Below are 27,375 nucleotides of genomic sequence, written 5' to 3' on the forward strand. Positions count from 1 at the left end.
GTACTAACTTAATAGGTAACTTTGGGAGGTCATATGTTTAGTGGCTAAGAGGTTTGGAAAGAGACAAATTTAGATCCTGAATGTTCCACTCAGTGGCTGAATTGCCTGAAGCAAATTACTGATAAGAATTCAAAGGATAATGTCTCTAAAAATAGAAAAAAAAAACAGAAATAGAAATATAAGTGTTTTATTTAGAAATGTAGACATAAATAGCAGAAATTGACATGTTACTCTGGCAATAGACATGTGTTTGAAAAATGAGAACGTAGTTAACTGATACATTTTTTGAAATGTTGAACAAAGCTTTGAAATGAGAGTTCTAGCAAATTCTAGGCCAATTAGAACACTTCACACTGTAAGAATTCTGGTAAGGCAGAAACCAACACGACGTAAAGCAATTTTCCTCTGATTAAAAAATAAAATAAAAGAATTGTGATTAATGAAGGTTTTGCATTGTTGCTAAGTTCTTTGAGTTACTATTAAAGTTCAGTAGGTTTGTTGAATTATAACATAGTAATTGTGAATTCCTTGAGGGCAGGGGTAGTGTCTCTTTAGACTTTGTAGGCACTCGATAATTATTGGTTGAGTTGGTAAATGAATTTATTTACACATACACTGTCCATGAGTCAGGCAATATAATGTTTTACTCATTTTATGTTTTGAAATATAAGAATCACAGAGGTTAATTGGTGTGTCCCAGGTCTTACTGCTTAGACAGAGGCAGAACTGGAACTCAACCTAATGAAAACTCTCAAGTTGAAAAGATAACACGCACCCCAGTATTCACAGAAGTACTGTTTAAAATAACCAAGACATGGAAGCAGCCTAAATGTCCATCACCAGAGGAATGGATATAAAGAAGCTGTGTGGAAGGGGGTGTGTGTGTGTGTGTGTGTAATGGAATATTACTCAGCCATAAGAAAACTATGGAATAATTTGCAGCAACATGGATTGACCTAGAGATTATCATATAGTAGAATTTCAATGAACAAGCCTGGAAGAGAAGAGTGAAGTAGAAAATTAGCATTATGCACTCCCCACAGTAAATTTGTTGCTGACCAGATCCATCAACAGATGCTAAAATTAGTGGGAAAATCTTTGGGGAAAAACACGATTTTCATAGTTTGCAAGTAGACAAGATCTCCATAGTTTGCAAGTATCTCCCTCAAGATATTTATTAACTGCAAAGGGAAAGATGATGACTTCCTAGGAGAGAAACCTACCAGGCATCTTCTTAACCAGGTGATCAAGGTCAGTGTCACCAATAAAAAGACGTTTTGACATCATGGACTCCTTGATACGCACAGAAAAGGATCTTCATATATTTTCCTCCCCTTTAAAATTTTCTTTTTAAAATTATGTATAGAAATGGATTTGTGTAAAGCCATAGACTTGGCGTAATTACTTTAGTGTCCTTGAAGCTGAACATAATGTCAGCTAAGAGGTTTCAGACTAGCCACCTTTGGATAGAATATAGCCCATATGTTATCTCTGGCCTGCCTGGTGCTTTTAAAGAGTTGAAGTCAACATGTTAAAGTCAGGGATTTAATATAGTAATCCATATTTCTATCTTCTCATGAAAAACTGGAAGATCTAACAACACTGGGCCTGCATTCATTCCCACAGGCAGCAGTCAACTGGTGTGAGTTGGGGCAGCTTCCCTTAGGTGAGGTGTACCCTGTCCAGGCCTCCAGAGTCACCCCATACTGTTCATTCATATTATATTCCATATGTTAGGTTTATATTGTACCCTAGTCCCTGTAGGTGTTTTAGTTGGCGGCATCTGCACAGATCATGTATCTTCATAATGTCCTCTTTTCTTCACCTTTCCAGGAATCCCCCTTCCCAGAAGACAAGGGCCGCCGGTTTGTCTTGTCTTATTTTCTAGCCACTGACATGATCAGTATCTTTGAGCCTCCTGTTCGAAATTCTGGTATCATTGGGGGCAAGTATCTCGGCAGAACTAAAGTTGTCAAACCAGGTTCCTCGGTGGAAAACCCTGTCTACTATGGCCCCAGTGACTTCTTCATTGGTGCTGTGATTGAGGGTAGGTCTCAGCAGAGTTCAGGCTTTCCTACTGGCTTTGTTGGGGATTTAACTGAGTGAACACTTGTAGGAGGCATTAGTCTGCAGTCCAGAAGTACATGTGGTTCAGTGTCGTAATGTCCTCCTTTATCAATTAAACTGTAAATTGGTTGCATTTGTTGGCTGTAGATGGAGACTTGGAGCTCCCTAAGTGCTGAGCAAACTAGTACACATTAGTTTGGAGAGCTATGTAAGGTTCATTAGTCTAGCTCACAAATACATGTCTGTGAATTTTTACTCTTGGTTGCCTGATAAAAACATAACCAAGCTAATGTATTTCTACCTTCTCCCCAGTGTTTGGCCACCGGTTCGTCATCCTTGACACAGACGACTATGTTTTAAAATACATGGAGAGCAACGCTGCCCAGTATTCACCAGAAGCACTCCTGTCGATTCAGAACCACATTCGAAAGCAAGAGGCTCCTGCACCAGAATTGGATGGGTATGTCTGACCATCTGAGATCCATTTTGAATTTGGCACAGTGAGATATTCAGGAAACAGTTCTTAACAAAATGAATGGGTAATCACATTTTAGCTTTTCAAATTTCCCTCACCAATGGAAATTCTTATACACAGGTGGTGGTGGTGGTTTAGTTACTAAGTCGTGTCCTACTCTTTTATGACCCCATGAACTATAGCCCGCCAGGCTCCTCTGTCTATGGGATTTCCCAGGCAAGAATACTGGAGTGGGTTGCCATTTCCTTCTACAGGGGATCTTCCTGACCCAGAGATGGAACCCATGTTTCCTGCTTGGCAGGTGGTCTACACAGGTTACCTGGGTTTAATATAATAACTTGGGTTTCCTTGGTGCCTCAGTGGTAAAGAATCTTGCCTACCAATGCAGGAGACACCGGTTCAGTTTCTGGGTTGGGAAGATCCCCTGGAGAAGGAAAAGGCAACCCACTCCAGTATTAATGCCTGGAAAATCTCATGGACAGAGGAGCCTGGTGGGCTGCAGTCTGTTTTGGGACTCAAAGAGTCAGACATGACTTAGTGACTAAACAACAATGATTAAGACAGTGGCTATAGGGGAGATGAGAGGAGGAGGCGGTACGGAGGATGAATGTTTCTGACCTGAGCAGTTGGAAAGGAGGAGTTGCCACCAACTGGGATGGAGACGTATATTGCAGGTAGAGGAGGGTTTTTTGGAGGTGGTGGGGTGGTGGGGATGTTTCAGTTTTGGACATACTAGCGTTTAAGATACCTTTAGATATTCAAGTAGAGTGATCAAGCAGGTGGTTGGACATATAAATCTGGAGTTCAGGTGAGAGGCCTATGCTGTGGGAGTTGCGGGCATATAAATGATATTTTAAGCCCCGAGACTGGGTGAAATCTCTAAGGTAGTCGTTATAGACAGAAGAAAGAATAGCTCCAAGTATTGCACTCTGGAGTCCTCCAGCAGTAAGAGTTGCGAAGAGAAACCGGAGAACAGCAGTGAGGCTGGAAGAAAGCTAGGCAGGTGTGTCCTGGAATCCAGGGGGAGGGTCCAGGCGTCCCCTTTTGCCCAGAAGTTTATAGTGGCATTATAAATGTGACCACACAGACAATCTTTGTGCCAATGGGAAAATTCACTTTTGTTCTGCAACTTCAAAAACTTTTTGTCAAAACATGAAAAACTCTGATGGTTACAAATGTATAGAGAGATTAAAAAATAGTAAACTTGATTTTTATTTAGTCCACTGTAATTTTAAGACATTGCCAATGCTGAGGATTAAAAATGTTTCATTTTCTTGTAAAAAAACAATTAAGAGTAGTTGGGACAGTGCTTGCCTTCCTGTTCTCACACAATGCGAGTATCTTTTCTGTGCCTCCACAAATCATCAGATTCCTTTCCAAGTTTGAATCAACTTCCAATGTTTTCTTATTTTCGCTTTTAGTGTTGTGATTATATCCTAGAGTTCCTTTAATGACAGTGAAATATCTCAGAGTCCTTTTAATGTGAAGTTTTTGAGCTTCCCAGGTGGCTCAAATGGTAAAGAACCTGGCAGCACGTGGGAGACCTGGGTTCGATTCCTGGTGGGAAGATCCCCTGGAAGAGGGAACAGCATCCCACTCCAGTGTTCTTCCCTGGAGAATTCTATGGACAGAGAAGCCTGGCAGGCTGCAGTCCATGGGGTCACAGAGAGTCGGACACGACTGAGTGACTTTGGCTTCACGTCTTGCTGGCGTCTGGGATATCGTGATCCTTTTTGTCCCGATCATTTCCTCCTTTTGGGTCAGTGCGCCGGCCTTTGCTGGGGTCCTCTGGCTGCACGTCGAGTCTCTCAAACGGCAGCGGTGTCCGTGTTCCCAGTCAGCTGGTTCTTCTCTAACTCCGCTGTGTTGGACCTGAATTCTCCTCTCTAGCTCTATCGCTTTTGGTTTTTTGCTGCACTCTCATCTTTGCTGTCAGAGTTCTCTCTTTCATTGTCCATTTTTGCAATCTGTCACTTGAGTTTATCCGTTAGAGAAAAGGAGGCAACGCAGCTACACGCTTTGCTATCTGTGTATGGCTTCAAAGACACATGCCTGGTTACTAGTTACTGACAGATTTCGAAGAGAGGATATGCTTGTCATTGATTATGACACACATCTGCTATTTATACAGTGACTTGTGGGCTAGAAATCTGACAGTGAGTTTTCACTTTAGGCAGTAATTCACAGTTAATGAACTGTGGTAACTGAAAGTCGAACCATGTTGTTGAAGGACTGGGTTATTTAACTAGTGAACTGTGGTAACTGAAATTCATGCATATCTGAGCCATGTGAAGTCGTAATTGTCTGCACATCAGTGAAGACAGTGATTCGCTCTCTCAGGTGAGGATTTAGCAACAGGTAGGGGGGACTGGAAGAAGCACAAGCTAGAATCAAGATTGCCGGGAGAAATACCAATAACCTCAGATATGCAGATGACACCACCCTTATGGCAGAAAGTGAAAAGGAACTAAAAAGCCTCTTGATGAAAGTGAAAGAGGAAGGTGAAAAAGTTGGCTTAAAGCTCAACATTCAGAAAACCTAGATCATGGCATCTAGTCCTATCACTTTATGGGAAATAGATGGGGAAACAGTGGAAACAGTGTCATACTATATTTTTTTGGGCTCCAAAATCACTGCAGATGGTGATTGCAGCCATGAAATTAAAAGACGCTTACTCCTTGGAAGGAAAGTTATGACCAACCTAGATAGCATATTCAAAAGCAGAGACATTACTTTGCCAACAAAGGTCCATCTAGTCAAGGCTATGGTTTTTCCAGTAGTCATGTATGGATGTGAGAGTCAGACCGTGAAGAATGCTGAGCGCTGAAGAATTGATGCTTTTGAACTGTGGTGTTGGAGAAGACTCTTGAGAGTCCCTTGGACTGCAAGGAGATCCAACCAGTCCATTGTAAAGATCAGTCCTGGGTGTTCATTGGAAGGACTGATGCTAAAGCTGAAACTCCAGTACTTTGGCCACCTCATGTGAAGAGTTGAGTCATTGGAAAAGACTCTGATGCTGGGAGGGATTGGGGGCAGGAGGAGAAGGGGACGACAAGGATGAGATGGCTGGATGGCATCACTGACTCGATGGACGTGAGTCTGAGTGAACTCTGGGAGTTGGTGATGGACAGGGAGGCCTGGCATGCTGTGATTCATGGGGTCGCAAAGAGTCGGACACGACTGAGTGACTGAACTGAACTGAACTGAGGGGGTACTGGGGACCTCAGTGAGGACTTCCACTGGAATGGAGCGGGGGGTGGGCTTAAGACATGGGAGGAGAGGAAGTTGAGGAAGTTGGTGCAAAGGGGATTAGGGAGATGGGGAGTAGCTGGCAGAGGAAATGGAATAGAGAGAGGGCTTTTTGTTTTGTTTGTAAGAATAAAGGGCAGCAAGTTTGTATGTAAATGGGAATAATTCTGTAGGGAAGGAAGCATTGATAAATCAGTGAGAGAGGGGAGATTTCTGGTGTCTGTGAGAGACAGTGGGGTGTTCAGGACCCAGGGGGAGGAACTGGCTTTAGACGGAAGCATTGGTCATCCATCTCGGGCAGTGGTTCACCAATGTTCACATTTAGGAACGTTCACATTCAGAGGTCAGAGAGCAGCTCTGACCTCACAGACTTCCATGAGGGTCTCGAGAAGCTCCCAGGGTCTCTGGATTACTCTCTGAAACCATAATGTGTGTGCCAGGCAGGAAAGCAGGGTGTGTGGGTGCAGGTGCTGGCAGGTTGGTTGAGGGGTCAACACGTGGTTGAGGGGTCCTTCTCGTTGTTTCGCTGTTTTCACTATAGCAGTGCAGCAGGAAGAATGCAGATGTGGAGACGTTGGAGGTTCCGGGAGGAGAAGTTGGGAAATGTTCTGTTGACTCTACAAATAAATAAAATGAATATAAAAATAAAGTGAAAATAAATACATACCATCATTTTACCTGCTGCTAAGAAAGAAAGACTGTCAGTTGTAATTGAGACTCACCATTAATTTTAAAATGCATCCTGATTCAGAGATGTGAAAAATATGAAGGAAAATAAGTTTCTTTGGCTGGTGAAACATGGCAGCCGTCTAGGAGAGTGGGAGGCAGATGGCACGAGGGCCATAGTTTGGTGGCTGGGCACCAGGAAGGGCCAGGTTGAGATTCATGGCACACATTTAACTTGAGTACTTCTCAAAAGCTTTTTTCTGTAATTTCCCCATGTCTCTGCAAATACCAGGAACACTGGAAAGCTTCTTGCTTTGGCATACTACAGGTGGGCTGTTTTCTCCCCCTTTTTTTAGTAATGAGGAAAAGATAGTATTAGGACACTTAGAGTAAGATACGAATAAAAATAAATTTAAGTTCTGGGTTAATAGATCCATGGCTATCCTCATTCTGACCCTCACTTTCGTTCTCTTCTCTTGTGATGAGTTAGGGATAAATGAGAGAAAACGCTCAAAGGTGCTATGAACCCAGGGATCTTGCCCTCCGTATTTTACAGCCTTACTTCTCTTGGCTCCTGACTCACCCATCTGGTAAAGAATCCCGCTCTAAGGAAACACAAACCCTGTATTTGATCATTGGAAAGAATAATGAAAAGGGATCCTGAGTACTTGTCATGCCCAAGAACTTTTTATGTCCAGTGTTGGCTCCTGCTGCTGCTGCTAAGTCACGTCAATCGTGTCCAACTCTATGCGACCCCATAGATGGCAGCCCACCAGGCTCCCATCCCTGGGATTCTCCAGGCAAAAATACTGGAGTGGGTTGCCATTTCCTTCTCCAGTGCATGAAAGTGAAAAGTGAAAGTGAAGTCGCTCAGTCGTGTCCGACTCTTCGAGACCCCATGGACTGCAGCCTACCAGGCTCCTCTGTCCATGGGATTTCCCAGGCAAGAGGTGTTGGCTACTGGATGATGAAATTTGGAGTTAGCCATCTTCTTTCTCTGAGCCATAAAATTAAAACAGTGCCCACGTGATTGGAGTATTGACTTCATCTGAAATTCTTTTCAGGCTTAGGTCCCTGTACTGGCAGGTGGATTCTTTACTACTGAGCCACCAGGGAAGCCGTCCATATTCACTCTGCAGTTGGTCTCAGGTAGATCCAGTGTGAGTGGCTTCCATTTTCCTACTCTTTGCCTTGGAATGTTTCTTTACTGAGCTCTTTACCTTCTTGTCACAGCTAAGTAGCTCCCATTTCTCTAAATTCTTTTGTGTCTGTCACCGCCTCCTTTCTGACTGTGCTGGTATCCAAATAACTCTCCAGAAGTTGTTTCTTGAGGTCACTGATTGTTTTCAGATCTAACGGTCTCTTGTCATTTATTCATTAATTCAGTGATACTGGAGCTTGCACCACATGCCGGACCTTAATAAACACTCAAGGCAGCCAGATGAGAGAATAGGAGCTCGTTGTCTAGGGCAGCGGTTGGCAGACGCTTTTGGAAAGAGGAGTAAATAATTCAGGTGTGTAAGCCACACCAGCATCTCTGTTGTAAACTACTCAGCTCTGCCTTTGTGGGGTGAAAGCAGCCGTGCATAGTGTGTAAACGAATAGGTGTGACTGGGTTTCACTTAAACTCTATGTAGAAACACAGGCTGCCCACTGGCTTTGGCCTTTGGGCCAGCCCTGCTGGTCCAGCGCTCAGCCTTTTGATCTGCAGATAATGTACACTGATTTTTACCACAGTGCCTTCTGACTCATCTGCCCGCCACCATTCTCTTCTTTAACCCATTGCACCGAGTTACCAGGCCGCGAATTATCACACAAAGTCATGCTGGCACTTGACTCCAAATTCATCATACTACTTCTCCTCTGCCCGTTGTATTGAAGTGTCATTGACAGAACTGTGTTAAGTGTACAATGTGATGATTTGATATACATGTGCATTGTGATGTGATTACCACAACCTAGTTAGTTAACACATTCATCATTTCACATTGTTTGTTGTTCAGTCACTCAGTCATGTCCAACTCTTTGTGACCCCATGGACCGCACACGCCAGGCTCCCCTGCCCTTCACCGTCTGCCGGAGCTTCAGTTCAGTCACTCAGTTGTGTCCGACTCTTTGCGACCCCATGAACTGCAGCACGCCAGACCTCCCTGTCCTTCACTATCTCCCAGAGCCTACACAAACCCATGTCCATTGAGTCAGTGATGCCATCCAGCCATCTCATCCTCTGTTGTCCCCTTCTCCTCCTGCCCCCAATCCCTCCCAGCATCAGAGTCTTTTCCAGTGAGTCAACTCTTCACATGAGGTAGCCAAAGTATTGGAATTTCAGCTTCAGCATCAGTCCTTCCAAAGAACACCCAGGACTGATGTCCTTTACAATTGACTGGTTGGATCTCCTTGCAGTCCAAGGGACTCTGAAGAGTCTTCTCCAACACCACAGTTCAAAAGCATCAATTCTTCGGTGCTCAGCTTTCTTTATAGTCCAACTCTCACATCCATACATGACTACTGGAAAAACCATAGCCTTGACTAGACGGACCTTTGTTGGCAAAATAATGTCTCTGCTTTTTAATATGCTATCTAGGTAGGTCATAACTTTCCTTCCAAGGAGTAAGCGTCTTTTAATTTCATGGCTGTAATCACCATCTGCAGTGATTTTGGAGCCCCCCAAAATAAAGTATGACACTGTTTCCACTGTTTCCCCATCTATTTCCCATGAAGTGATGGGACTATAATCATGTTAACAGTGTTAATTACTCTAATTCAGGAGTATGAAATACTTTCCATCTGTTTGTCGTCTTCAGTTTCTTTCATCAATGTCTTATAGTTTTCAGTGTATAGATCTTTCACTTTGGTTAAATTTATTCTAGTTTTTTAAATGCTATTATAAATGAGATTGTTTTAATTTTTCTTTCAATAGTTAATTGTTAGTGCATTTCATGTTGTTTAGTTCCTAAGTGGTGTCCGACTCTTTGTGACCCCATGAACTGCAGCACACCAGGCTTCCCTGTCCACTATCTCCCTGAGTTTGTTCAGACTCATGTCTGTTGAGACAGTGATGCCATCCAACCATCTTATCCTCTGTTACCCCTTCTCTTGCCCTCAGTCTTTGCCAGCATTAGGGTCTTTTCCAAAGAGTCAGCTCTTTGTATCGGGGCCAAAGTATTGGAGCTTCAGCTTAAGCATCAGTCCTTCTGATGAATATTCAGGGTTGATTTCCTTTAGGATTGACTGGTTTGATCTCCTTGCAGTGTAAGGGACTCTCAGGAGTCTTCTCCAGCACCACAGTTCAAAAGCCTCAGTTCTTCAGTATTCAGCCTTCTTTATGGCCCAACTCTCACATGCATACATGACTTCTGGAAAAACCATAGCTTTGACTGTATGGACTTTGTTGGCAAAATGAAGTCTCTGTTTTTTAATACACTGTCTAGGTTTGTCATAGTTTTTCTTCCAAGGAGCAAGTGTCTTCTAATTTCGTGCTGCAGTCACCATCTCCAGTGATTTTGGAGCCAAAGAAAATAAAATCTGTCTTCGTTTCCACTTTTTCCACATCTATGTGCCATGAAGTGATGAACCGGATGCCGTGACCTTAGTTTTTTTAATGTTGAGCTTTAAGCCACCTTTTTCACTCTCCTCTTTCACCTTCATCAAGAGGCTCTTTAGTTCCTTTTCACTTTCTGCCATTAGAGTGGTATCTGCATATCTGAGGTTGTTGATATTTCTCTCAGCAATCTTGATTCCAGCTTGTGCTCCATCCAGCCCAGCATTTTGCATGATGTAGTCTGCATAGAAGCTAAATAATCAAGACGACAGTATTCAGCCCTGATGTACTTACCCAATTTTGAACCAGTCTTTTGTATTATGTCTGGTTCTAACTGTTGTTTCTTGACCTGCATACAGGTTTCTCAGGAGGCAGGTAAGGTGGTCTGGTGTTCCCATCTCTTTTAAGAATTTTCCAGTTTGTTGTGATCCACACAGTCAGAGGCTGTGGTCAATGAAGCAGAAGTGAATGGTTTTTTTTGAGTTCCCTTGCTTTTTCTATGACCCAGAGGATGTTGGCAAGCTGATCTCTGATTTCTCCACCTTTTCTAAATCCAACTTGAACATCTGGAAATCCTTGGTTCATGTACTGCTGAAGCCTAGCTCGAAGGATTTTGAGCATAATTTTGCTGGCATGTGAAAGTTGCATGAGTGCAGTTGTGCGGTAGTTTGAGCATTCTTTGGCATTGCCTTTCTTTGGGATTGGAATGAAAACGGACCTTTTCCAGTCCTGTGGCCACTGCTGAGTTTTCCAAATTTGCTGGCATATTGAGTGCAGCACTTTAACCACATTATCTTTTAGGATTTGAAATAGCTTAGCTGGAATTCCATCACCTCCACTAGCTTTGTTCATAGTAATGCTTTCTAAGGCCCACTTGACTTCACACTCCAGTATATCTGACTCTAGATGAGTGATCATACTATTGTGGTTATCCGGGTCATTAAGACCTTTTTTGTACAGTTCTTCTGTGTATTCTTGCCACCTCTTAATCTCTTCTGCTTCTGTTAGGTCCATACCATTTCTCTGCTTTATTGTGCCCATCTTTGCATGAAATGTTCCCTTAGTATCTTCTAATTTTCTTAGTCTTTCCCATTTTATTATTTTCCTCTACTTTGCATTGTTCACTTAAGAAGGCTTTCTTATCTCCATTTGCTATTCTCTGGAACTCTGCATTCAGTTGGGTATATCTTTCCCTTTCTCCTTTGTTTTTGCTTCTCTTCTCTTCTCAGATATTTGTAAGGCCTCCTCAGACAACCCCTTTACCTTCTTGCATTTCTTTTTCTTGGGGATGGTTTTGGTCACCACCTCCTGTATAGTGTAATGAACCTCCGTCCATAGTTCTTTAGGTACTCTGTCTACCACATCTAATTCCTTGAATCTATTAGATCTGATTTAGGCCATACCTAACTGGGCTAGTGGTTTTCCTTGCTTTCTTCAATTTGAGTCTGAATTTTGCAATAAGGAGCTGATGATCTGAGCCACAGTCAGCTCCAGATCTTGTTTTTGCTGATGGAACAACAGACTGGTTCCAGATCGGGAAAGGAGTATGTCAAGGCTGTATATTTTCACCCTGATTATTTAATTTATATGAAGAGTACATCATGAGAAATGCTGAGCTGGATGAAACACAAGCTGGAATCAAGATTGCTGGGAGACATCAATAACCTCAGATATGCAGATGACACCACCCTTACGGCAGAAAGTGAAGAGGAACTAAAAAGCCTCTTGATGAAAGTCAAAGAGGAGAGTGAAAAAGTTGGCTTAAAGCTCAACATTCAGAAAACGAAGATCATGGCATCTGGTCCCATCACTTCATGGGAAATAGATGGGGAAACAGTGGAAACAGTGACAGACTTTATCTTTTTGGCCTCCAAAATCACTGGAGATGGTGACTGCAGCCATGAAATTAAAAGATGCTTACTCCTTGGAAGGAAAGTTATGACCAACCTAGATAGCATATTAAAAAGAAGAGACATTTCTTTGTCAACAAAGAACATCATATAGTCAAGACTATGGTTTTTCCTGTGGTCATGTATGGATGTGAGAGTTGGACTATAAAGAAAGCTGAGCACCAAAGAATCGATGCTTTTCAACTGTGGTGTTGGAGAAGACTCTTGAGAGTCCTTTGGACTATAAGGAGATCCAACCAGTCCATCATAAAGGAAATCAGTCCTGAATGTTCATTGGAAGGACTGATGCTGAAGCTGAAACTCCAGTACTTTGGCAACCTGATTCGAAGAGCTGACTCATTTGAAAAGACCCTGATGTTGGGAAAGATTGAAAATGGGAGGAGAAGAGAATGACAGAGAATGAGATGGTTGGATGGCATCACTGACTCAATGGACATGAGTTTGAGTAAATTCCGGGAGTTGGTGATGAACAGGGAGGCCTGGCGTGCTGTGGTTCATGGGGTCCCAAAGAGTTGGACACGACTGAGCAACTGAACTGAACTGAAAGACTAATATATAAGATCCTGTCATCTGTAAACTGAAACAGTTGTACTTCTTCCTTTTCTCTTTGGATGCCTTTCATTTATTTTTCTTCCCTAGTTTCTCTGGCTAGGTCTCTGTAGGGCTTTCCCAATGGCTCAGCGGTAAAGAATCTGCCTGCAAGGCAGGAGACGCAAGACTCTGGTTTAGTCCCTGGGTCAGAAAGATCCCCTGGAGGAGGAAATGGCAATCTACTCCAGTATCCTTGCCTGAAAAACCCCACGGAGAGAGGAGCCTGTTGGGCTACAGTCCAAAGGGTCACAAAGAGTCAGCCACAACCGAGTGGGCACACAGGTCTCTGTTGAGTAGAAGTGGCAAGAGTATGTACCTTTGTCTGGTTCCTGATCTTATAGAATGGGCATCATCGTCTTGTTCACTACAAGGTATGTTATTAGCTGGGGGATTCTCATGTGTGGCCATTATAACGTTGAGATACATTCCTTCTCTACCTAATTTATTTGAATTTTCATCATGAAAGGATGTTGAGTTTTGTCAAATGCTTTTTCTGTATGTATTGAGATGATCATATTTAGATATGTGTGTATTTATGTATGTATGTATTCTTCATTCTCAGTGTGTATTGATTTCTATATGTTGAACCATACTTGCCTAGTCAGGGTAAATCCCACTTGATCATGATGTACAATCTTTTTAATGTGCTGTTGAATTCAGTTTGCTGGTATTTTGTTGAGGACTTTTGCATTTGTGTTCACCAAGGGTTATTGGTCTGTAATTTTCTTTTCTTGTAGTGTCATTGTTTGGATTTGATGTCAAAGTATGCTGGCCTTGTATGCATTTGGGAGTGTTTCCTCCTCTTCATTTTTTTTTTGGAGGAGTTTGAAATGGATTGGTATTAATTCTGCCTTAAATATTTGGTACAGTTCACCATGAAATCATCTGGTCCTGGGAATTTGTTGGGAGATTTTTGATTCCTGATTAATCTTCATATCATTAGTCTGTTTAGATTTTCTATTTCTTTGTGATTCAGGCTTGGTAGGTTGTTTGTTTTTAGGAATTTATCCATTTCTTCCAGGTTATCCAACCCATTGATAAGTAAATTGTTCATAGTAGTCTCTTCTGATCCTTTATATTTCTGTGGTATTAGCTGTAATGTCTCCCCTCATTTCTGATTTTGAGTCTTTTTTTAAAAAATTGGTCAAGTTAAAAAGTTTGTCAGTTTTATCTTTTTTTTTTTTTTTAAAAAGGGTCTTAGTTTCATTGATCTTGTCTATCATTTTTCCAGGATCTCTTTCCTTTCTTTCTGCTCTGATCTTTCTTCTGCTAACTCTGGGCTTTTATTTTTATTTTTCTAGTTCCTTGAGGTATAAACTTAGGTGGTTTGAGATCTTTCTTCGTTCTTCTTTTGGGCTGCACTGCATGGCTCATGGGATCTTAGTTCCTTCATCAGGGATTGAACTTGGGCCACAGCAGTGAAAGCACCTAGTCCTAACCACTGAACTGCCCACGAACTCCTCCTTTTTCTTTATTACTGTAAGCTTCCCTCTTAGAACTGCTTTTGCTCTATCCCATAAATTTTGGTATGTGGTATAGGGGACCACTGAACAACACAGGTTGGAACTGTGTGAGTGTATTTATATGCAGATTTTTTTTCAGTGAATATGTATTGCACTTGTATACAATCCTCAGTGGGCTGAACCTGTGGATACAGAACCACCACACATTCGGAGGGCTTACTATAAGTCACACCCAGATTTTTGACTGTGTGGAGGGCTGATGCCCCTAAACCCTGCTTTTGTTCAAGGGTCAACTGTATATCTATTTTTGTTTGTTTCTAGATATTTTATTTCTCTTTTACTTTGATTTCTTCATCACACTACTTTTAGGCATCTGTTTCTAAAAACATTCAGTTCTAGGTGATGTAACACAGATGCTGACAATCATGTGACTCCCGCAGACGCCTGACTTGGAGGAGGCTGCAGTGGTGGTAGGTCTGGCTTTTTGTGGTGCAAGTATTTGACAGATGGTAGCAAGGGAGGCTGAGCCACAGACATGAACAGTTACTGATCAGCTCAGCATCAAAACTATATCATTAGAGGCTTCCTCAGCTTCACCAAGTGAGAACTTTGGTCACCGAGATAAGACGGTTGGGGAATGAACACCACGTCCAGCCATTTCTTTCCTCTTTCCACAGCCAGCAAGCGGAAGAGGACCCGGGTGTGCAGGACCTGGAGGCCCTGATAGACACAATCCAGAAGCAACTGAAAGATCGCCCATGCAGGGACAACATCCGCGAGGCCTTTCAGATCTATGACAAGGAAGCTTCAGGATACGTGGACAGGGAGACGTTCTTTAAAATCTGTGGCTCTTACCAACTCCCAGTTGATGACTCCTTGATTAAGGAGGTGAGTAGGAATTACTTTTCTGGGCTAATTGCAGAGGATGGACACTGTTCACTCGCTCCCAAAGGCAGCTGCATTTGTATTTTAACTGGGGAAGCTTTGGGGTGCTCGAATCAGATCTGCCGTTCAGTCCTGATTATGGCATTTGCCTTTGACTCTTATCATTGGTTGGTCATTCCTAATGCTGTTGTAGGGCATCTCTTTAAGTGGGCAGGGTTCAGACAGCAGAGCGGCCGGTGAGCCATGTGGGTGCAGGAGGAGGGCGGTCGCCAAGGCGGATGGAAAAGCTGGACTGGGCAGGATGGGGGAGCCTCTGACCCCTTCAAGGTGACCCCTATGCTTATCCATTGGTAGGGCTGGCATGGGAGAGGGCATGACCACTGACCCAGGTCCATGGCCAGCTGGACATTCTCCTCTTAGAGTTTCCATGAGGGAGCTGAGGCGGCATTTCATACCTCTTTCTCTTTATAAAGGACTTCCCTGGTGGCTCAGATGGTAAAGTGTCTGTCTACAACGCGGGAGACCCAGGTTCAATCCCTGGGTCGGGAAGATGCCCTGGAGAAGGAAATGGCAATCTACTCCAGTACTATTGCCTGGAAAATCCCAAGGACAGAGGAGCCTGGTGGGCTACAGTCCATGGGGTCGCAAAGAGTCAGACACGACTGAGCGACTTCACTTTCACTTTCTGTTTATAAATCCCTTTGACCAGGTTCAGGATGCCTGTCAGGACTAGAAGTTAGGACAGGCTTTCTCCCTCAGTTGCCAATGACAGTGGCTGATACGAGACATTCTCACTGATGAAGAGCATTGTGGTGCTGTAGTCCTTCTTAAGGACACTTCAGCACATGGGATGCTGGGGAGTTAAGTCATTTGGGGAAAGCTTTGGTTTGGGATTAGTGTGACTAGCTTGGGGACAAGAATTTGTCGGACAGGAACCTTAGCAAGGAGTGAGGAGGCAGGTGGAAGGATAACATCAGCTTTTCCCTGCTTCTGGACTCAGACTGAGATGTCGGCTCTTCCTTGGTCTCGAGGCTGCTGGCCTTCAGCAGTCTCGTGTGAGCACAACGCCCATCTGGCTGCCCAAGCCTCAGGCCAATAGCGTGTCCAGCCTTTGACTTTTACGTCATTTGTATCACCTGTGACCTGACATGGGCGCTGCCTCAGGGGGTGGGGGAGGGATGGGTCTGCACACATCTTTTAACCACAGTGGATCGGTGTACTTACTGCCACTCACAGGTGAGTTTCAGGAGACCTGGTGTTAGCAGTGACGTAACTATATTTTTCTCTTAGGCTGTGATAACAGCAGCCCTGATGGATAGTCTTGTAACTGAATATAAGAACAAAACTGCTTTGAAAATGACAGTATTCTTATAAATGTTAGACCTGAAACCTCGGGCAGGCCATTTACACCATCTGAGCTTTCTTTTCATGAAGCGTTAAGATTGGGGAAGGCTCCCAAGATCATGTCAGATCAGCTGAGGGTATAAACAGTTGAGCTGTTAGAGTGTGGGGGGCGGTCACTAAAGAGGCTCTGCTGCAGAGCTGAAAGCAGCCTCCTGTCTCTCCCCTGCAGCTCATCAGAATGTGCTCTCACGGAGAAGACAAGATCGACTACTATAACTTCGTCCGTGCTTTCTCCAACTGACCTGCTGAGGACAGAACGCAGCGGAGTGTGTTGACTTTGGGCCTCCATCTACCTGTACGCCTCAGAGAGGCATTTACAGGCATCTTGAAATTCCATTTCTCTTTTGGTTCTTATATTTCTCTACCAATGAAGGCTAAATTAAATTGGATCTTGTAGGAGCTAAGGTTGGTGCCTTATTTAGGGAAGGGGACAGGGGTGTTGTGATGGTTAATTCTGTGTCAGCTTGACGAAATACGGGTGCCTGGACATTTCTGGGTGTGTCTGTGAGGCTGTTTCTGAATGAGGTTACCATCCGAGTTGGTGGATGGAGGAAAGCACATGGCCCCCTCTAGGATGGGAGCCCCTCACCCCTCACCCCTCACTAAAGGCTTGAGGAGAACAAAAAGGCTGACCCTTCCCTGATAAGAAAGGACTCCTCCAGCCTGCCGTGACATCAGCTTTTTCCTGCTTTGGGACTCAGACTGAGATGTCGGCTCTTCCTTGCTCTCGAGGCTGCTGGCCTTCAGACAGGACCTCCTCATCAGCTCTCAACAAGTCTCCAGACTGCTGACTATAGATACTGGAGCTTGTCAGGCTCCACAGTTACAAGAACCAGTTCTTTATAATCAGTCCCTTTCTCTCTCTGTATAGAGCCTATTGGTTCTATTTCTCTGGAGAAAGAATCCTGATAATGCAGGAGCAGAATGAATAGGAGCAGGACGATAGAATTTGCTCAGAGAGACACCATGTGGGGTGTGGTACTGCTGCCAGACCACCCCTCCCCCTAGCTGGGTAGAGAAGTAGACACCGTTTTTCAACTGCAGTTCTAGGCCCCTTAGTAGACCTGCATTTTAAAAAATTAGATATTAGGTTGGTGCAAATGTAACTGCACCAAATGCAGTTACAAATGTTTTAGACCATGAATTTAAATCATTGTAACAAGGCTCAAACACATCAAATAAATATAAACAGCAAGTAATAAGTCATTAGCGAAAAACAAAAAGCAATAAAGCAAGAGATGTGGATTAAAATGATGTATAACATAACTACATTTATTTAAGAATGTATTCTGACATCAAATGATGACGTTCAACCATGCCAAACAGCAATTACCTTTGCACCAACCACGACCTGCCTCTTGAGAAATCTGTGTGCAGGTCAGGAAGCAACAGTTAGAACGACATGGAACAACGGACTGGTTCCAAATAGGAAAAGGAGTACATCAAGGCTGTATATTGTCACCCTGCTTATTTAACTTCTATGCAGAGTACATCATGAGAAATGCTGGACTGAAAGAAACACAAGCTGGAATCAAGATTGCCGGGAGAAATATCAATAACCTCAGATATGCAGATGACACCACCCTTATGGCAGAAAGTGAGGAGGAACTAAAAAGCCTCTTGATGAAAGTGAAAGAGGAGAATGAAAAAGTTGGCTTAAAACTCAACATTCAGAAAACGAAGATCATGGCATCTGGTTCCATCACTTCATGGGAAATAGATGGGGAAACAGTGGAAACACTGTCAGACTGTTTTTTTTGGGCTCCAAAATCACTGCAGATGGTGATTGCAGCCACGAAATTAAAAGACGCTTACTCCTTGGAAAAAAAGTTATGACCAACCTAGATAGCATATTCAAAAGCAGAGATATTACTTTGCCAACAAAGGTCCGTCTAGTCAAGGCTATGGTTTTTCCAGTGGTCATGTATAGATGTGAGAGTTGGACTGTGAAGAAAGCTGAGCACCAAAGAATTGATGCTTTTGAACTGTGGTGTTGGAGAAGACTCTTGAGAGTCCCTTGGACTGCAAGGAGATCCAACAAGTCCATTCTGAAGGAGATCAGCCCTGGGATTTCTTTGGAAGGAGTGATGCTAAAGCTGAAACACCAGTACTTTGGCCACCTCATTCGAAGAGTTGACTCATTGGAAAAGACTCTGATGCTGGGAGGGATTGGGGGCAGGAGGAAAAGGGGACGACAGAGGATGAGATGGCTGGATGGAATCACTGACTCGATGGACGTGAGTCTGAGTGAACTCCGGGAGATGGTGATGGACAGGGAGGCCTGGCGTGCTGCGATTCATGGGGTCACAAAGAGTCAGACATGACTGAGCGACTGAACTGAACTAAACATGCTTATACTACCCAGAGCCATCTACAGATTCAGTGTAATTCCCGACTGAGCAACTGACCTGACCTGACCTGAAAGGAACAGGAACTATCATGGGGTGGTATACGGATTCGTATTGTTTCATGAAATGTTTGTTTCATGAGTCATGATGTATAATGTATTTCTTGATGTTGGCTGTAGCTTAAAAAAAATAAATTTAGAGAAACTGCTCTTAGAGAGCCTGGCCTCAAGATAAGAACAGATTAGAATAACAGCTCCCAGTTGTCAACCAGGCTCTGATGCACTTTTGGAAGTACAGAAGCAGGGCTGCTCCTCAGCTGAAGTCAGCCACCAGCTTCACCTTTATAAGCACTGTCTTGGATTTCTCACCACCAGTACTCTGTCTGCACTCCCAGGGGCCTGAAAATACCATCTAGTCAAGCCTGTTACCTGTAGGCTTCAGGGGTACCCGAGAAGATATCTCTAGATTTCCAGATCAGGGGTCACTTGGATGAGTGAATATCCTGCTGGTGTAGGAGCATGAGCCTGTTCCTATGAGAAATCAATTCATCGAGTGCTCTGTTCAAACCACAAGCTTAGTGTTCACTGTCTCTAAATCTCACCACCACCATTCCCTCCAAAAACAATCAAGCGAGCAAATCAATCCCAAAGAAAGGCAATGCCAAAGAATGCTCAAACTACCGCACAATTGCACTCATCTTACAAGCTAGTAAAGTAATGCTCAAAATTCTCCAAGCCAGGCTTCAGCAATACGTGAATCATGAACTTCCAGATAGATGTTCAAGCTGGTTTTAGAAAAGGCAGAGGAATCAGAGATCAAATTGCCAACATCTGCTGGATCATGGAAAAAGGAAGAGAGTTCCAGAAAAACATCTATTTCTGCTTTATTGACTATGCCAAAGCCTTTGTGTGGATCACAATAAACTGTGGAAAATTCTGAAAGAGATGGGAATACCAGACCACCTGACCTGCCTCTTGAAAAACCTATATGCAGGTCAGGAAGCAACAGTTAGAACGACATGGAACAACAGACTGGTTCCAAACAGGAAAAGGAGTATGTCAAGGCTGTATATTGTCATCCTGCTTATTTAACTTCTATGCAGAGTACATCATGAGAAACGCTGGACTGGAAGAAGCATAAGCTGGCATCAAGATTGCTGGGAGAAATATCAATAACCTCAGATATGCAGATGACACCACCCTTATGGCAGAAAGTGAAGAGGAACTAAAAAGCCTCTGGATGAAAGTGAAAGAGGAGAGTGAAAAAGTTGGCTTAAATTTAGCTCAACATTTAGAAAACGAAGATCATGGCATCTGGTCCCATCACTTCATGGGAAATAGATGGGGAAACAGTGGAAACAGTGTCAGACTTTATTTTGGGGGGCTCCAAAATCACTGCAGATGGTGACTGCAGCCATGAAATTAAAAGACGCTTACTCCTTGGAAGGAAAGTTATGACCAACCTAGATAGCATATTCAAAAGCAGAGACATCACTTTGCCATAAAAGGTCCGTCTAGTCAAGGCTATGGTTTTTCCAGTGGTCATGTATGGATGTGAGAGTTGGACTACAAAGAAAGCTGAGTGCCGAAGAATTGATGCTTTTGAACTGTGGTGTTGGAGAAGACTCTTGAGAGTCCCTTGGACTGCAAGGAGATCCAACCAGTCCATTCTAAAGGAGATCAGTCCTGGGTGTTCTTTGGAAGGACTGATGCTGAAGCTGAAATTCCAATACTTTGGCCACCTCATGCGAAGAGTTGACTCATTGGAAAAGACTCTGATGCTGGGAGGGATTGGGGGCAGGAGGAGAAGGGGACAACAGAGGATGAGATGGCTGGATGGTATCACTGACTCGATGGACGTGAGTTTGGGTAAACTCCGGGAGTTGGTGATGGACAGGGAGGCCTGGCGTGTTGCAGTTCATGGGGTTGCAAGGATTTGGACACAACTGAGCAACTGAACTGAACTGAAGCAAACCAACCAGCCAACTGCCTCCCCCAAAACACCGAGCACAGCTGAGTGAGCAAGCTAGCTCAGAAAGGCTGACCGCTTGGCTCTCCCAGCTGAGCCCTGGCTCTCCCGTGCCTTCGCCTCAGGTGCACGGTTCCTGCTTGGCCCTCATAGTCCGTGCATGTCCCTCAGCCAACTGCACCCATCTCCTAAGCTCTCTCTGGAGATGGGCAACAGGCCACCTGACTGTGCCAGCTGTGTCCCTTGCCCACTGCTGGCACAAGCACTCAGGCAGCATCTGTTCAGCACCGACACTGACATCTGGTGGCTTCTACACAGACTCAGCCCTGTCTTCTTTTAGCCAGGTGACACCATAACACAGTCGTCCTCCCTTATCCACACCTTTACTTTACAATTACTACAGTAAGCCATGGTCTGAAAATATTAGATGGAAAGTTCCGAAGATGCTGTGTAAGTTTTAAATTGTGTGCCATTCTGAGTACTGTGCTGACTCTTGCACCATCCCGCTCTGTCCCACCTCGGATCTCCAGCCATCAGTGTCGAGATCGAGGATCGCCCCAAGCAAGTGCGCTTCCTCCTGACGTGTGGTCAAGTCAGCAGTAGCCCAAGGCTCCATCATGGCGTCTGCAGCATACAGCTCATGTCACCCCACCACACAGCCATTCAGTCAACTCACGTCGTGAGGAGAAGGATAAGTGCAGCACAGTTAAGATAAAATTTTTAGAGACCACATTCACATAGCTTTCATTATGGTGTATGTTTGTAATTGTTCTCTCTTACTGTGCCTAATTTATAGACTTCACTGTAGGTAGGTATGTTTAGGAAAACACAGTGTGTATAGGGCCCGGTCCTGTCTGGGGTTTCAGGGATCCACTGAGGGTCTCAGAACACACCCCTGTGGATGACAGGGAGCCATTGGGCACAGTGCGCCTCCTCCTGGAGCTTCCTAACCACCCCCCCAACGTCGGCACACTCCTGTCCACATTTACACCTCCTGTTACAGACACAAGTAAAAGGCGTTCTGCTACCCACCACTCAAAATAACTGACTTGTTCTCTGTCCTTAAGTCCAGCTCCCTTACTCACATGACCACAATAAACAACTATCTCAAAAGATATGCAAGAAATTACTAACGGTGAAAAACATTAGAAATGAGGTTGAAATGGCCGCAAACTCATTCTTCATATAAAAGCACACTTGCGAATACAAACTTAAGATTACAGTTGGTGCAAGTTCTTACAAAAAAGAAAGTTGCCAGCAATGTCACTATTTTCAAACAATCTTAATTGTAACCTTTTCAATCTTCAGGGGAAGAAACATACTCTATAAATGCATTGAAGCAACACTCTAAACAATTCCCTTATAACCATCTGACTTCGAGGTGAAATAAAATAACTGCAACTTTAAAAAGCAAATGTGAGCATCCAGGTAAAAAGCAATTATACCTGAGACAATTAGACTAATAATTCTATGCCTTTTATTCAGTTATTTCAAAAATATTTGATCATTTGTCTCAAAATGTACATTTTAAAAAATTCATACAAAACTGTAATTTGTTTTAAAATCGGACAGAAACAGTGGAAAAAGGATTTGGAAAAAAGTTCACTGAAAGTATAAAGAGCCCCCTCAAAAAAAACAAAACCCTTTTACATGAAAGCATAAATACGGCAGGTACAAATTTTCCTTGAGTTCCTCGTTGGAAATTTGGTCCATAACATGAACAGGCTGAAGTGGAAGAGTGAAGAGATACTTCGTCCACATCTGCATTATGAGTTGCTCAGGGCACCAGCAGCCTCAGCTCATCCTTCAGATGTTTATTAAACAAGAGAAACTGAAAACGAGGTGTAGAGTCTCGTCACATAAACACTTGACTCTGTACCCAAGGAGATGGTGGCACTTACCACTGGTCAGATGCGATCGGGTGACCAGGGGTGTCCACACACGGCTGATTCCCAGGAAAACCTCCCTCCTCTCCACACAAACTCTTAAATGCTTTCAGCGAAGTGCTGGTGATGCCTCAGGTGTCTCACAGAAGTTATTCCCAGATGCTAACCTATTAATGCCCCATCGTGAGGATGGTTTTTTTTTTTTTTTTTTTTCCTTTTTAAACAGTTTAAAAAATACAGGGACTTCTAAGACGATGCTATAATGTTCCATTAGAATGCCACCAAGGTCACGAGAACGACAAAGAGGGAGCGTGGCTACCGTTTCTTCTGTGGGGATGACGACCACCCTCCGTGGGTCCCGTCCTGGCCCAGTGGCCGAGCACTGGGAGGGACAGACGGCCTGTGGGAAAGACCACTGGCCGGGAGAGTTATTGCACAACCCGGAAGAGTGAGGAGGTGGCGGGAAGGGGCGGGCGAGGGGGAGCTGATGCTCAACAAGGTAACACTGCACGGAGGGGGCGTCTGCCACAGCCCAGCAGGACCCACGTCAGACTGGCATCTGTGAGTAACACTTGTGACCGAAGTAAGAGTAAACACCTTCCTGCATAAACTTTGGGTCGAATGGGAAACAGAACAGATGAGAAGAGGCTGCTATGAGGATACCTTTTCTTCTACACGTCGGGGGAGCTGGATGAGCAGGGTTCAGCGCATGAGCCAGAGGCATGGCGGCCTGGTGCCCAGGGAGCCCCAAGCTTCCCTGATGGGCAGCTGCCCGCAGAGGGGCCCTCACAAGCACCTGGACTCGAGGAGGAACTGGAAACCACCAGGTCCTGACAACGGGCGGGGGCAAGGCTAAGACGAATGAGGGGAAACTGTCACAGTCCGTGTCCCTTTTCCACGGAGCCCTACTGGGGCCGGGGGCTGGCCACACGGTGCAGGTGGAGGCCAGGAGACCCCGGTAAGGAAGGCACTTCTGACAAAAAGATACAGGATCAGCTCAGGGCACAAAGAGGCCTCGCAGAGCCAGCGTCCCCATGCTTTCTGGGGACCTCCATAAAACAGCGAGCTGGTAAGGGAGGCGGCTGGGGGAACCATGGTCTTTCACAGCCTTCTGAAAGGAACTACTACTCACGCAAGAACTGAGAGAGAGAGAGAAGTTGGTGAAGGCTCCTCCCTGAGGCAGCCATACCCGGGGAGAGACTCGACTTAGGTCCCAAGTGATCTGTCAACAGCCCAGTTGTGCATTCGTGCCTAAGCCCTCCTGAGGAGAGGGCTGCGAGCTAAGATGGCAGTGTGGAGAGAGAAAGACCACTCGGCGGCCCTGACTCCCAAGCCACTCTCCACGGGGTCAGGCCCTGACCCTCAGGAGAGGGGGTCTGTTCACTGGGACCCGGGGGCCCCTGCAGGTGCGAGTCATGTGCAGACCTCCCCGCCGCCTTGGCCCCCCAGCCTAGGACAGACCGACAGGGAGGCCGAAGCCCAGGAGAGAAACCAAAAGGCTGCAAGGAGCAGCCACTTTGAACTTGAACCCGGGAGGGGGGTGCACACCCTGCCCCTACCTTCTCCTCAGCACCGAGGAAAGTCAAAGGTGACAAGAAAAAAGGTCCCCAAAGCAAACCCAGCCGCGCGCATCCCGGAACACCCGGCCCGGCTCCAGGGCTTTCCAGTCAACAGCACCCTCTGCAGAGGGGGCCAGGGCAGGGATCTAGTCTGGTTTCTGAAGTGTGGTAGCTCCGCTTGGGACAGAAATGGGAGAGGCACTCGTTGGGAAAGGACGCAGGTCTGCAGAGACACATGCAGGACTAGGACTGACCAGGCCCAGCTTGGCCTGCTCCTGGGTCCCCCAGAACTGCCCTGCCTTCAGAAGGGGCACCTATAACCAAGGAATAATACACAGTTATCAGAACCCGGGGCGAGACGACAACTTCCCATCACAGAGCCTCCAGGGAGGGTTAGGATCGCCACCCCAGGGCCTCCTCTCCCATGCTACCAGATGCCCCCACGTGTGCCAGCCGGCGATGATGGGGTGGGGTGGGGCTGCTGAGGTAGATAAGTGTCTGCTCGGCTCCTGGCAGATGGTGCTAAGCAGCCTCTCAAACTTGGGGGCGTCTGGCCGGGCCATCACAGAGGATGTGAGACTGAAGAACAGATCCAGAATGGCCAAACCAAGACAAGGCAGCCCAAGTTCTCAAGACCAAGCGGAACTGAGATTTTTCGGCCCCTGGTCACACACAGTGAGCCAACCTGCCACAGGCTTGGCTCTGCTCTGAAGCGAATGTGCCAGGCACCCCCAGTTACCCTCTCAGCCTCCCCTCAAATCACTCCTGAAGCTGGCGGGTGGGACACTAGCCTCCTGTAATGTTCTCAGGGGCTTCACATGGTGGGGAAGATTTCCCCAACTCTCATCAGGGAACCGACCCCATCGTTTAGGATGCAGTGCGAGTCGGCCCGGGCCCAGGCTGGTGGTACCACCGTGAGGCACATGGTAAACACCTGTGTTCTGTCAGTGATCACCTTGGTACCCGAGAAGGGACGCTGCTCTGGGCAGGGCCCCAGCTGCGGCTCCCTCCTCCCCGGCCCAGGGAGAAGGCATGACGCTGCAGGGCTCCCCAGCATGGGGGGTGGCCTCCGGGGAGCAGTGCCAAGGCCAAGGACACCTAGAGAGGACTGGGCCAGGCGTGAGGCCAGTGGGCAGGCTGAGGAGGCTGCAGGCTGACCTGGGCTACATACACAGCATCCCCAGGCAAGCAGGAGCAGAAACTCGGCTACAGCCACGAGCGGGGAGGGGGACTATTTGAACGGCTGAGGGCGTTCTAGACTGGATCCGCTCAGTTGGTACAAGCCACCCTTTCACCAACATTCTCCCTTGCAGCCCAGGTAAGTGTCAGGGAAGGAGAAGATAGGAGAAGTTCGCGTTTTCACAAGCATTGTCCCTCTCCTAATGGTAATCAAGAGAACCCCTTCCCCTCTCCAGGGCCTCATCCTGAGCAGAGAAGCGAGGGTCTACCAGGCTGTCAGGAAGCAAATCCCAGGCACTGGGAGATTAAAACTTTTCTCTGGGGCAAGTGACCTGGAGAAGGAAGCTGCCTTGATGAAGAGACCCATTTCCCCCATGCTGGGTAATAACTCAAGGTTTACTTTCTATTCTGGTGTCAGGGAGAAGAGCAGCCCCTCAAATGGCACTAACATGCCTGCTCCCACCAGCTCCACAAGGCACTCAGGTCTCCTCCTGAGAGCCTCGCTCCCTGCTGGAGTCCTCACAAGGCACTGTGAGGCCTGGAAGCCTTGTCTTTGGGGGGTTGGGGGGGAACACGTGGGGGGAAGGTGCAAAAAGACTCCCATCAACAAGGCTGGGTCTGCCCTCCTAACCAGCAAAGCGATTCTGAGTCAGCCTGGGTTTATACCGTCTAAAATGCTGTGGGCGTGCTCAGCAAACAGCAGCAGACAACGACAACTCCATAGGACAGTCAGCAAGTGAGGCTCGCAGGTGAGGGGCCTAGGTGACCCTCGCTGGGGCACCAGGGGTCACCGGGGAGCTTAGTGTTCCTGCAGCGAGAGAGATGAAGTCAGGGGCAAGGCCAGCCCCCAACAGGCAGGGCTGCTGGGTTTAGAACCGGCGTGTCCCCCGCTGGGCTGGTTTGTTAACTGCTGTTTGGTTTGGTTGCTGGTGAAAGATGGGAAGCGCAGTGCAGCTGGACGTGCTACCGAAGGCCAGGTCGACGCCGTCATTTCTGCCGCATTACCTCCCTGGAGGTGCCCACCGCGCCGGTTACTTTGCTCTTGCTGTAGAGTGGGATGACTCGTCCTCCTCTAGCAGGTCCCCGACAGAGAGCAGGGGTGGCTGCCGATGCATGACCAGCCACGGGACCCCATTCAGTCACCACCATCCTTCTGGAACGAGTTGTCACGTCCCAAAGCCAAACGCCTTGGCACTTAGGACTAGAAAGGGCCCCCGGGACGGGGGAGGCGGGGTGGTGCTCAAGATGGCACGTGCAGAACTGGAATCATACATCTCGTCAGTTCATCAGCACCTAGGAGATGATGATCCGAGAGAGCCGGTCTCTCCTCCTGCTGCCCATCCGCATAGAGATCACCGAGGGGCCACTGCCGGCTTGGTGGAGGCTCCATGGCACGGGGCGGCCCACTCAAGTCCCAGGGACTGGGTGTTAGATGGCCAGCACTGCAGGCTTAGCCTCCTCTCGTTATAAAAAATCAGACACGGAGAAATTGCACGATAAGGTACACTAACGAGTAGAAAGAGAAACAAGCCATGAAAGAAGAGAAAGAGGAGGCCGACAGAAAAGGAACCGTGAGAGAGCCTGGGCTTCTAGCAAACCCCACCCAGGACAGAGGTGAGGAGGTGCGGCGGTCTGAGGAAGGGAAAGAGGGAGATTTTTGGTTTTATTGAGAACGGTTCATGGAGGAAGAAGAGGAGACAGCTGAGACGTAAGAAAGAGGAAAAGGCCCTGTGTGAAGACGGGATTGTGCTGTTTGAGGCGGGGCGCCTGGAGCAGGAAGGCGGGTGGGGGCGCTCCCTGCTGACCCCACGAGAGGATTGCTGTTCTCAGCACTTTGGCCTTAAGGAGACTTCAGTTTCTTAGTCCGTGTGGAGGTTCCATTCTCGGCTTTCACCACCCCATTTTCGTGGTAACCTGGGAATAAAAGGAGACGGACGTGGTGTTTCTGTTGCGTCTGAAGCGGGAGGCGGCGGGTAGGGGTGGGAGCGGAGGGGTGGGGGGAGGCCTGGCAGCCCTGTGGCTCTCCACGGGACAAGCCGAGGGGACCCAGGCTGCAGCCCCCCATGGCGAAGGACACCAGCAGGCCGTTTCCGGGGGGCCCTGATCCCCGCTAAGGTGGCTGGTCTCTGTCCTTCAGCAGGAGGGGCTGGGGTGACACACGGCCACCGAGGCCGGCCCAGACTC

General features: G+C 46.3%; 2 protein-coding genes across 10 annotated transcripts in view; one reads left to right on the forward strand and one right to left on the reverse strand.

The window, feature by feature from the left end:
* EFHC1 (EF-hand domain containing 1) overlaps positions 1-16,655 on the forward strand; it is a 39,551-nt gene extending 22,896 nt beyond the window's left edge. For both annotated transcript variants that reach the window (XM_086369062.1, XM_086369063.1), the window contains exons 8-11: positions 1,834-2,047; positions 2,380-2,527; positions 14,640-14,850; positions 16,421-16,655. In XM_086369062.1, the coding sequence (XP_086225188.1) occupies positions 1,834-2,047; positions 2,380-2,527; positions 14,640-14,850; positions 16,421-16,492 (645 nt within the window). In that variant the 3' untranslated portion in view covers positions 16,493-16,655. The remainder of the gene's footprint in view (positions 1-1,833; positions 2,048-2,379; positions 2,528-14,639; positions 14,851-16,420) is intronic.
* A 5,366-nt stretch (positions 16,656-22,021) lies between these two features.
* Positions 22,022-27,375, reverse strand: part of TRAM2 (translocation associated membrane protein 2) — a 69,339-nt gene continuing 63,985 nt past the window's right edge. For all 8 annotated transcript variants that reach the window (XM_086369066.1, XM_086369072.1, XM_086369070.1 and 5 more), the window contains one exon: positions 22,022-27,105. In XM_086369066.1, coding sequence (XP_086225192.1) covers positions 27,032-27,105 — 74 coding nt within the window. In that variant the 3' untranslated portion in view covers positions 22,022-27,031. The remainder of the gene's footprint in view (positions 27,106-27,375) is intronic.

The sequence above is a fragment of the Bos grunniens genome, chromosome 23 (assembly GCF_055505025.1).
Source record: "Bos grunniens cultivar Pamir isolate PY7600 chromosome 23, Bosgru_T2T1.0, whole genome shotgun sequence".
NCBI classification, from domain to species: Eukaryota; Metazoa; Chordata; class Mammalia; order Artiodactyla; family Bovidae; genus Bos; species Bos grunniens.